The sequence below is a fragment of the Amphiprion ocellaris genome, chromosome 3 (assembly GCF_022539595.1).
Source record: "Amphiprion ocellaris isolate individual 3 ecotype Okinawa chromosome 3, ASM2253959v1, whole genome shotgun sequence".
Taxonomy (NCBI): Eukaryota; Metazoa; Chordata; class Actinopteri; family Pomacentridae; genus Amphiprion; species Amphiprion ocellaris.
Genome location: NC_072768.1, coordinates 28,015,348 through 28,027,634, shown reverse-complemented (window position 1 = coordinate 28,027,634; position 12,287 = coordinate 28,015,348). Strand labels below are relative to the sequence as shown.

The 12,287-nt window shown below is 41.1% G+C and overlaps 1 protein-coding gene across 1 annotated transcript in view; it reads left to right on the top strand.

Moving 5' to 3' along the window:
• The first annotated feature begins 9,445 nt into the window (after positions 1 to 9,445).
• The window catches only part of lrp5 (low density lipoprotein receptor-related protein 5), a 140,421-nt gene continuing 137,579 nt past the window's right edge, over positions 9,446 to 12,287 (top strand). Inside the window, exon 1 of the mRNA XM_023267413.3 lies at positions 9,446 to 9,688. Coding sequence (XP_023123181.1) covers positions 9,619 to 9,688 — 70 coding nt within the window. The 5' untranslated portion in view covers positions 9,446 to 9,618. The remainder of the gene's footprint in view (positions 9,689 to 12,287) is intronic.

Here is a 12,287-nt window from a genome sequence, read left to right as displayed (position 1 = left end):
TTACTGTTCGATTTCTATGCCATAAGTCAGAACGAGGTCAAGGGTGTGATTAAAACTATGAGTTGGTTTATTTACATGTTGAGAAAACCCAGTTGAGTCTAATATTGAATTAAAAGCTGTCATAAGGCTGTCACTGTCCACGTCAACATGAATGTTAAAGTCACCCACAATAATCAACTGCAGATGGTTGGTGAGAAAGTCTCTGATCCATCTGCAGGTGTGCTCGCTGATACCCAGGCTGCGCAGTTTGGATGAATGCATTAAAAGCAGAACTAAAGCAGAACTAAAGTCCAGTGGGAGCATTGAAACTGTTTCTGTTAACAAGGTCACGGATGTCCTGCCAAACACATCTGAGGTTCCCCTCCTTGCAGTGCCCCTCGATCTTCCTTGCATATGCTGATTTCACCCACTTAATTCCCTTTTTCAGGTTGGATCTGGCTAGCAGTATAGTTCCATATTTCCAGGCCTGAAAGCAGAGTCCCTATCCCTCACCAGCTGTTTCCCATCACTGTTCATCCACTGTTTTTTATTTGGATAATGTCTGACCTTCTTCTCCACTGTGACATTATTGATGCACATTTTAATATAATGCAGAACAGTGGATGTATAGTCCATTAAATCCTCCTGTGCAAAGGTGTCCCAGTTTGTGTTCTGGAAGTAGTCCTGGAGTTGTGGAATGGCATATTCAGCCCAAATCTTTGTGAGTCTCATCTCAGGCATTGTTCTTTGTATGAGAGGTCTGTATGCTGGGGTGAGAAACAGGGACAGATGATCTGATTGTCCGAGGTGGGGGAGGGGGGAGACTTTACATGCTTCCTTGATGTTGCTATAAACCTTATCCGGCACGTTATGACCTCTTGTTGCACATGTAACATGCTGGAGCAGATGGAGTATAAAGCCACACACATTCTCTCACGTGGATTTCCGCATGGCTCGTTCGTGCAGAAAGCATAACCCAGCCTGTATAAACTCCACATCAGGGGAACAGTGTTTTTCAGTCACTGTGGTGTTGGTACACCTGTTGTTGGAGTAGAGGACCAGTCCTCCTCCTCTGCTTTTACCTCTGGGGGTGCACATTACGGACAGTCTGGACTGGTCATTGCACACATCATCTCTGGTTAAACGAGCTCAGCAATGTCTGCACTTCCTGTGGCAGATGAAGAGAGCACAGCTGTACCTTCCCATCCTGACCACCTTCTACAGAGGCACCATAGAGAGCATGCTGACCAGCTGCATCTCCATCTGGCTTGTCAGTTCCAGGGCCTCGGATAGGAAGTCAGTGCAGAGGGTGGTGAGGATGGCAGAGAATATAATCGGGACTTCTCTTTCATCCATCCACGATGTTGCACACAAGTGCTGTCTCAATAGAGCCCGCATCATCATCAAAGACGCCACACACTCCCACCATGGACTGTTCTCTCTGTTCCCCTCTGGCAGGAGGTTCTACAGCATCAGAGTGAGAGCAGCCTTGTTCTGCAACAGTTTCATACCCCAAGCCATCAGACTCTTAAATTCACAATAATCCTTCCGGGCAGGGGCACTCATGGTTCACTGTGAATTGTAACAGCTGCTATATTCAATGTTTCTCCATGCAATACTGCTGCTACATTTCACTGTTTCACTGCAGGAAAACTGTTGCTACTTCTTCACAGTGCAATAAATGTGTGCAGATGTGTATGTATGCAGGTGTATGTATATAGTTTTTACATGTATATATTGAAATAGTTTTTATTTCAAATAATGTTTGTTTTGTTTTTTACTGGTCCGATGGCAAGCTTTTGTGTCGAAATTTCCTTCCTAATGTGCACCAGCTACTGTATGTTCTGTTTGACAATAAAGTGGCTATTCTATTCTATTCTATTCTATTCTATTCTATTCTATTCTATTCTATTCTATTCTATTCTATTCTATTCTATTCGAACATGGAGAGGCAGAGGAGGAGAACATGTGCTTTCAGTTTACAGAGCCTTTAAAGTGGAGGCCAGTTGGAGCAGAGAAGCAAGGCACTGAAAAAGTGAAGGAATGATAGTGTTGGCTTGGCTTTTAGTGTGTGAAGACAGAGCTCTGGGATGTCTAATCTCTATTTTCAGAGTGCAAATAATAGTATGTTCATGTTTTATGTTGAAAGCATTATGATTTTAGTTCTCTTAAGCCCTGTTGTGCATTAGCAGAATTCAGCAAAAACACAGATGAAAAAATTTACTACCTTTATTTTTTGACGTCCAGCTGTTGTACTTTGTATTCCTGGAAGATATGTAATGTATATAAATCTATTGCTGTGTAGTGCAGGTGTGCCTTCAAGCAACCAGTATGATTTTGGGCCAGTGTGAACAGATGAAAAGTTTACTCTTTCTCTTCTCTTTTACAGTAGGGAATCATTTAAAATGCTTGACTTCTGAAACAGGGACTTCCATACACAGTTTGTACAAACTGTGAATACACATTGCACAGCCAAAAGAATGAGGACGTGTGAACAATTTCCTCATTAATGACCTGCAGTGTGCTGCACAGCATTCACTATAGTGGTTTTCTTGATGAAAAGGATGAACATAAACTCTTGACAAAATGTTGGAAGACCACTGTTGTCTAAAATTTCCAGGCTGGTAGCATGAACACTCATTTTATAACATACAAGGCATTATCAGAATGCTTTTTTTTGCAAATGACTTTTCACTGCAACACACAAAATTACCTCTATCACTTACTTTTGCCCTAAAATAAACATTTTGTATGTTAAGACTGTAACATGACAAATAAAAAGCACAAAATGTGTAGACATGACGTGTAAAATGTACCTAAAGTTGGGTGCTATTTATATGCAGTCCCATGATATGTTAAAAATGTGACTATAGCTAATGCATTAAGAGTTGAAAGTGATAGATGGAAATAAGAGTTACAGCGAATGATATGCAACAATGGTCAGTCACATGGGTGTTTCAACACAGACATGAAGTTGATATTGATCTCAAGTGGCTTGGAGAGAAACCGAACAACAGTATTTAACAATCTGATATAGGATTTTCATCAACTATGGACAAAAAGAAAAGAGCCGGCATCATTGCAATGGTACATTTTTTTTCCATGTGATGCCAACTAACATATATAACACAAGACCACTTTTGCGTATCCACAGGTGATTCAAATAAGCACAGTTAAGACAACGTCCAAAAAAATCCTATATCTGTTCTGCATGATGTAAGGGACAGATATATTGTTTTCATTGTGTGTTCTAACATCTGATCTCATCAAAACATAATCTCAAAAAAAGTTCAACACATTAAATATAGGGTGGGTGGCTGTTTCCAATGAGTTGTAGCAATTCCTTTGGCTTCAGATACGCGGAGGGAGAAAAATGTCTGAATCTGATCTGTGACTGGATTGCTCTCCCTCTTTGAATACAACCTCAATGAAACTCTTGTATTTCTTTGAAATGCTTTTATGGTAGAAAGTCCAAAAATTAATTCTCAAATCACTGACTTTTCAGTTTTTTAAAAATCTGAAATCTGTTAAGGTTGTGGAAATGGTTAAAGCCAATCATAAAACAAGATGTACCCTTCACACATTCTGCATTACAGTGCCAACGCGAAGACTCACGCACAGGCAACAAAGACGACACACAGATTAAATTTACAATAGTTTATTTACATGGATGACCAAGATACAGGTTACACTGAACTGAGAACAGAACTACTAAAGGCTAGGGAGCTATCGAGGGGTGCGGTGGAATAACACCGATAAACCAGACTACAATCAGAAACAGACAAATTAACAAAACTTACCCGAACAAAGTAACACAAAGGCAGGAAGCTAAACAGAGTTACACAAAAGCTGCTAGACAGACTGGAGGCCAAAACGGCTTAACAGGCATAAACAAGAATGCACTAGAACTACTTAAAAATATCCAAAAAGCCGGACGCTACAGATGCCTAAACGGCTACAGACGCTAGGCTAAATCCTAGGAGAAACACCATGAAATACGGATGCCTAAACGGCTACAATGCCAGAAATGCTACACGAAGCCAAACGGCAGACAACTAACCTAAAAAATGCGATACAAAACAACTAAACTAAACTGGGTATGGGGAATGAGCAGGGAACTGGACTGGAGGGAAAGCGGAGCTGGGAAGGCAGGCGGAGGTTGTGTGCGGCAGGGATGGAGACGAGAGATGGATAGGTGCTACAGCTGGAGGGGCTGTGTTAGTGCGGAGATCCGGGTGGCACAGACGATGGAAGGCAGACAGAAGATCCAAGTGAGTGGTTGCAGGCAGGTGGAGGTCCAGGACTAAAGGGGAGAAGAACAGCTATTAGTATTAGCAGAGCTTCTAGGGAGCTGGACGGAACAATGATCAGAGTACTGACAAAGGTAGCTTGACCGTCTGGCTTACATGAAAGGAGAGTAGTGGCAGCTGATCATCTCCACCTGCTCGTAATCACCAATTGGCAGCACCTGTCCTCATTGCCACACCTTCCTGAGAGAGATAGAGGGAGGCATACACTGCCTCTAACTGGCGGTAGATTACAGTCTGTTGGTTCATCCATCCATTAGCTATACACCGCTTAATCCTCACTAGGGTCGCGGGGGGGGCTGGAGCCTATCCCAGCTGACTCGGGCGAAGGCAGGGGACACCCTGGACAGGTCGCCAGTCTGTCGCAGGGCTACATATATAGACAAACAATCACTCTCACATTCACACCTACGGGCAATTTAGAGTAATCAATTAACCTCAGCATATTTTTGGACTGTGGGAGGAAGCCGGAGTACCCGGAGAAAACCCACGCATGCACAGGGAGAACATGCAAACTCCATGCAGAAAGATCCCGGGAAAGCCGGGACGCGAACCAGGGACCTTCTTGCTGCAAGGCGAAAGTGCTAACCACTACGCCACTGTGCAGCCCCTCTGTTGGTTCAATATTCAACAAGTTACTTTTGACAGTTTCCAAATATGTTGAAAATATTTTCCTTTCATTTTGAATATATTCAGACTTTTGTAGATATTGTTGCTCGCTTTTGGATCTACTTAAATAGTGTTAGCAAAGCATAATGAAACTAACTCAGGACCCCCAATATAATGGAGCCAATAATGTTGCTGACAGTGAACTTACTCTAGTGAACCTGTTTTTGTGTGTTTGTTTTAAATTTCACAGGAACTAGCAGATTGATGTTAAATCAAATAAAACTTTGTATTTCATTTATGAAAGTAACTATACTTGTTTTTGAGAACAGCAGTCAGCAACTGATTAAATCCCACACCTTGAGGAACGCAAACTTAGATGAAGTATCTGAAAATGTACACAAGTAAAAGACGACCCTGGAAAGTGTGCTTTTCTTAGTACACAGTTGCAACCTTTTCCTTGTGATTTTGACAGTTAACACTGCTAAGTCATTATGTTTACTAAATAATTGCAAACTAAATTTGAACAAAGTGACTTTACTGTTTTCCACAAAAAAACTGTTGAATACTTTACAACTGAACTGTCATCTAACGTGTTTAAAGCTAGTAACGATAGTAGGCTAGTAGAGAGGAGTTTGAGCTGAGACGTCAAAAGTGCTTTGATTTCTCATTGTGTTAGGAAGTTTTAAATGGGCATCAGATGATGTGCTGTATCCACAAAAAGACCAATGAAACAGTAAATCTGCTTTTTTTGGAGTCAGTTCTTGAGATACGTTTAGTGGATAGCCAAACTTGTTGACATGGAATGGATATCAAAGCAGGTTTCCAGTCAGCAATGCACTGATTCTAATCTGCAGAACAGAGTAAAGATGGACAGGGTTCTCTCCACACTGTCTGGCCAGGAGGAGCCCAAAGCCATTGGAGCAGGCAGAACAGACAGAAATGTTTTCACAGGTATCTCCCTCCATTGGGCCACCATAAGTGTTGCTATAGCAGAGACAAGATGCGTCACAATTGGGCAAGTAAAAGATCTAAAAAGGCATAATATGAAGCCCTGGACACATTCAGACTAAGCTTTGCAGTCAGGACTGTCTATGATGTTTTGCTGTCTCCCAAAAATCACATGTATGAAGAGGATACCATCTACCTCTGCTGCCTAACTCCATCAATACACTGAAAAACATCCAGTTTAGCTGCAAAGCAGTCTCACTCATCTTGGGGGTGAGCCTGTTATGCCATGACTCACTGCAGAACCTTCTGGAGGTGTCATGGGGCTATTAGCAAAACACTAAGGAAAAGGGGTGCCGACTTGATAACCCAAACGATGCCACCACTCACTCTTATAAAGTCTAGACAGTATGTCTCAGGAGTGCAATTAAAGGATATTAACAGTTAATCCTATAAAACAGAGTTAATGTTAACAGGATATGCAATCTGATCAAGAGGGTAAAGATTCTATTGAAAAAAAAGTTGGGTAAAAGTCAAATAGGCTAGCCTTTTTTTTTTTTTTGCAAAAACCCTATCTTAGTGACAATGACCATACTAGAGCAAACAAAATAAGTTTGAAACATTTATATTTTAAGTTTGTTGCTATGGTACCATGCAGTGTGGTAGCCTGTTACAGTAGATCCTATTTAGTGTTGTGTTTTGATGGCGATGTGACAACCACTGTTGCTGCGAGGCTGAGGCCTGAGATCCTGGAGGAGCTGCGGAGGAAACACCGGGTTGCAGGGCTGGAGCGAAGCAGAAAGTCAAGAAAAGGAAATACAAATCCCTCTGTTCTAATGGTCGTTATGGGGAATGTGCAGTCTCTTCAATTCATCCATCCATCCATTATCTATACACCGCTTAATCCTCACTAGGGTCGCGGGGGGGGGGCTGGAGCCTATCCCAGCTGACTCGGGCGAAGGCAGGGGACACCCTGGACAGGTCGCCAGTCTGTCGCAGGGCCACATACAAAGACAAACAAGCACTCTCACATTCACACCTACGGGCAATTTAGAATAATCAATTAACCTCAGCATATTTTTGGACTGTGGGAGGAAGCCGGAGTACCCGGAGAGAACCCACGCATGCACAGGGAGAACATGAAAACTCCATGCAGAAAGATCCTGGGAAAGCCGGGACGCGAACCAGGGACCTTCTTGCTGCAAGGCGAAAGTGCTAACCACTACGCCACTGTGCAGCCCCTCTTCAATTCAAATCAGTTCAATTCAGTTCAATTCAAATAACTTTATTTGTCCCCAAGGGGCAATTTAAAAGGGCATACAGGCAGATTTTAAAAGGACAACCAAGCAAGACACACAATTACACACAAAAAAGACAAAACAACATTAAAAAGAACATTGGAGGTAGTTTTAAAGTGCATTTTATTGGAGGTGCTTGTAGTCTGGTGAGTACGATGGACGTGTTTGATGCACTGGTTAAGACACAGGGGGAATACTATGAGTGTAGCTTGTTTTGTTTCACGGAGACATGGCTGCATTCGTTCATCCCGGACTACAACATTGACCGTCTGGCCTCAGTACGGTTAGGGTGGACAGAGACGTTATTTGGAGTGGTAAGAAGAAGGGTGGCGGGATTGCACTGCTTGTGAATGAGAGGTGCTGTCATCCTGGTTATGTTCATGTGAAGGAGTGTTTCTATGCCCCGAACATTGAACCGTTAGCTGTTGGAATGTGCCTGTTTTATAATTTTTTCAGTTCTGTAATTTGAAATTGCACACTTTTTTATACTCTTGCACTCTTGGACACTACTTGCACTATAAAACACTTTAACATTTGTATATCCTTTACATAGGACATTTAGCTTTTTATGTTATTATTCTTGTTTATTTTTTATTTACTGCACATTTTTACTTATTTATCTGTGTTTATGGTGGTGGTAACTGTACTCTTTCTAATGTAGAAAACAAATTTCCCCTCAGGGATTAATAAAGTATTTCTATTCTATTCTATTCTATTCTATTCTATTCTATTCTATTCTATTCTATTCTATTCACATAGCAGAACTCGAGGACAGAGAAGGCAAATTTGTTTTGATAATTAGGACAGTGGGAGAAACCTTAGTTAAATGTCTTAATGTATGACTGCTTTTCTGGGCAAATATTAAAAATAGTAACAACAAAACGCCTGAATTTTAATTTGCAGTTGAAACCTTTAATGTTTGTCTAAATCGTAGACCTTTCCTCTTGTATAGCACTGATACAAAGGTATTAGTAAGAATATGGATGCCTACATTAATAGAATGGCTATTATAGATGTTTAGAGAAATGTGGCTCAACAATGGTGAGCTCAGTATTTGGGGGAATAAAATTCATGATAAGACACACAAAGCTCAGGTTTAGGAACATGAAGGAGAAACTAAGGCAGTTACATCAGTAGGCTAAATCAAACATTATGAAAATAAGGAATGAAATAGATGAAATAAGTATCACATACAGGGTGTCATGGTGCTGCAGCTTGAAAGTCCTACATTTGAATCTGGTTGTGAGGTCTTTCTGTGTGGAGTTTACATGTTCTCTCTGCTGGGTTCTCCAGCTTCCCCTCACAATCCAAAGACATGCTGAGGTTAATTAGTGATTCTAATTGTCCATAGGTGTGAATGTGAGTGTGCTTGGCTGTCTGTATGTGTAGCCCTGCAATAGACTGACTGTCCAGGTGAACCCTGCCTTCGCCCTGAGTCAGCTGGGATAGGCTCCAGCCCCCCGATACCCTACAGAGGATGAAGCAGTGTACAGATGATGGCTAGATGGATGGCTGGATGGATTGATGGAACCAGGTGAGGTTGTTGTGCCTCACTACTCCCTTTCTCCCAATTTATAGAACCTTGGAGTCATTGGCTTCAACAAAATGCTGATACCATGAGGTTAATTGCGTTAATGTGTTCAATTCTGTTTCTTTACATAATAATGAGAACAGTGCAAATCGTGGTAAAAATTTGTGTTGAATTCAATCCTTACCCCTGCACACTTGCTTTAAAACAGGGAAACTGGAAGCAGCCCCACGTTGTCCCATGTATAAAATGATTCCAGCACTTGTAGTAGATAGGTCCTGATGCCAAATAAAGAACAGACTACCTAAATTGAGAAAAACCTAAGGAAAGAATGTCTGTGAAGTTTGTCTAAAAGACAGTTGACGCCATTTAATTCCTTAAGCTGACTGAACTTGTTCAGTTAACCCACATTTTTAAGACAGAAGCAGAGCTCGTGTTGAACATTTTTCCCCAGATGATCCCTCTGACTTATGTCCTATTTGCTTGACATAAACAGTGAGTAAATCGGTGATTTCCTTGCTGTATTTGGCAAGCTCGTTTGGTTTGGAGGCAGCCTTTCTTGCTCTTCTTTCCTGTTGTGTACAATCACACGGACACTAACATTACAGACACATTTACTCCGTTAACACACTTTACACACAAACTGTGACGAGCACTCGAGTCCAATTGTTAAAGTGTTGCTCCTTGTGCCGGATGACGTCATACCACGTCCGCCCTGCCCTCCCTCCGTGCGCGAGCTCGACAGTCCAAAGTATAAAGTAGCGCGAGCGCCGTAACTGGGGGAAAAAAGTCGAGTCGATAGCGAAGGACACACACAGGAGCACACACATACACGCATCAGCCACATATCTAGCTGTTGTCGGAAGACAGGCCCTATGCGAACCTTCACCCACAGAGTGGACCTCGTTACAATTTAGTCCTGGAATGAACAACCCAAAATGTAGTGGGAACGATGGATTTACAGCGTAGAGGACTTGAAATGGGCGCTCTGCTAGTTCTCCTGCTGCTGTCGGTGGTTGACGGTACGTTGACTTTTTGTTCACAACATGGATCCTTGGGGAACAAGGGCTGTGGAGCCACCGGGGCGAAAAATGACCAAAAAAATCCCAAAACAAAATTAAAAAATGACAGTAACACATTAGTGAACACGCTGTGATTCAGCTGTATGTTTGTGCGTTTTACTCCGCACCGGCATTAGAACTAACGCTAGCTGTGATTCCTTGTCAGAAAGTTGAGGTTTTTATATGTCCCTAGGGTACAAGAACGCAGCAGTTGCAGCTTAAGTCTCTTAACTTTGTATTGGTGTTTACTACAAACTAGAGAATCAGCCCCATGCATCTAAACTGTCCTCCACGCTTTGTACAACCGTTGTAGTTAAGAGTTTGTGTGTGTCGGAGCAGTTTAAATTTGAAGTTAGTCTGGCTGTTTTGTCGGGCCTCAGCGGCTCCAGCCATTCCTGCTTGGTGTCGGGTGTCAGAAAGTCTTTCTGATTTAATAGTAAAACCAAGTATGCTTATTTGGAAAAAAAAAACACTGCTGGACATGGGAAAACATTTCCCCAAGGATCACTGTCTTTAAAAGCCTTTCTTTTTCCACTGTTCGAGTTGTAATCATAGTATTTAATGGCACGAAACTGCCTGGCAAGAGGTGGAGCTTAGTTCACATTGATGCAAAGCATTTTATCAGGTCTTATCTCTAGCTGCTATATGTTTGCCTGCATCGTAAAACTGAAGCTGAGAGGATTAAAGAGTAATTTATCTTCTAATTTCTTAGCAATAACCCGCATCTGCAGCCTCTACAACTCCCTATAAACTCAGTCATTGGTCCAATGAAAGAGACAGGTATTAACCACAAATTCAGATCTGGTGATGGGAGTCATTGTCATGGAAGGCCATATTTTGGCTTTCTCCTTTCAAAGCTCTTAGTCTCCTTTAATCATGTAACTGTCAGTATCATTCTGAAACTAGCTGTTATTATAGTGCACACCTCCAGTTTTCACCAGAACAAAATAGGCTACTGTGGGTTACCACCTTAGGTCAAAGTATCCTGTAGTGAGTGTATGTTATGCTCTCACTTTTAAGTCTAGCTAGTCTGCTTAAGTCTGTTTCCTGATAATGACTTTGCTGTTTAGGATTTTAAAGGTTAGAACTAAGAGTAGTGTTATTTTTGTAATGGTAAAAAAACAACACAAAGTTTAGGGTTAAATGGTAATGATGGTATGCAGTTTATAGAGTGTAGCCTTTAAACATATATTAACATCTTGATAACACATTACAGTATGGTACACAAAAATGTTGTAGTTACTCAGGATGAATGAGGGACAGATCAGGAAGGAACTGTTAGGTGATGTATTGTTTTTAGCAATACCCCAATAATTCCTAATCAATAACTGTGTAGTAATAATTAGGTATTAGGAAACTGACCTGGAGATACTATATTAGTAAGTCATTTGATAATGGTTCGTACCTAATATTCTCTAAATTGTTTAGACACATCTTTCTTAATGGGTTTATTGAGATTAACTCTTATCAAAATAATGGCTGGTGCAAATACCATTACCCACTGTTTGTGTCAATTCAAGTAAAGTATCATCCTGGATGTTTAATAGGTTTCTAATTCCAAATAATTTCCTTAACAGCAAGGAAGAGACTGCAGGAGTCTCCACAAGAATTTCAGAGCACATTGATATTCACATTCATATCATGTTCTGTAACATTAGAGATGCAGAAGCTTAAAAAAACCAAACAACAGACTAGGGCTGCAACTAACGATTTAATAATTGATTAGTCAGTCGATTATTTTCTCGATTAATCGGATTTAAAAAACACATTTTTAATTTTTGCCTTTTTATTCAGAAATAGAAGATTTGGACTGACAGAGCAAATAAGATCATTGTAGTGAAACAGTGTTTCCTCCCAAATTTTTTTCAGCAGTGGCGGCAGGCTCTCTGGGGAGCCGTGGCAACGAAAACAAATGACACTTGACTGCAGATTTTACTTGTACAACCTATTTATTGAATGGCCAGTTGAAAAATGGCTTTTTAAAGGCTGAATGTTAAAAAAAAAAACAAGATTTCAACAAGCTCATCTGAAAACGCAGTCAGCAGTTATCATGGAGTGTAAATAGTAGCTTAATGCTATCAATAGTTTACTCGCGTTAGGAACACTGCGTTGGCACCGGGCAAAATTAACTGAAGCTACCGATATGGTACGTAATGTTAACTAGCTATCAATATTTTGTGAAGGTCTATTTAACTTGTAAAATCTATTATGAGTTATCTTCAGCTTATAGCTTTTCTCCGGTAAGTCGCTGCCCTATTTTCCAAGACGACACTCCTCTGACTCTCTGACCTGCTGCCTGGGTGCTTGACGTGACATCACTTTCAAGGCCCCGCTCTCGCGACATCAATGTCGTATTAACCCGACGTATCAAAGAGTAGCTACTGAGCACGGTAGTTATCTGTAGTTCACCTTAGTACTTGCGAGTACTCGACACTAGGGGTGGTGAAAAAAATCGATAATCGATTAATCGCGATTATTAAATGGCCGATTATGAATCGATTTTAAATTTCCAAAAAATCGATTATTACATTTTTCAAATTATAATACAAAGGCGAGTCCT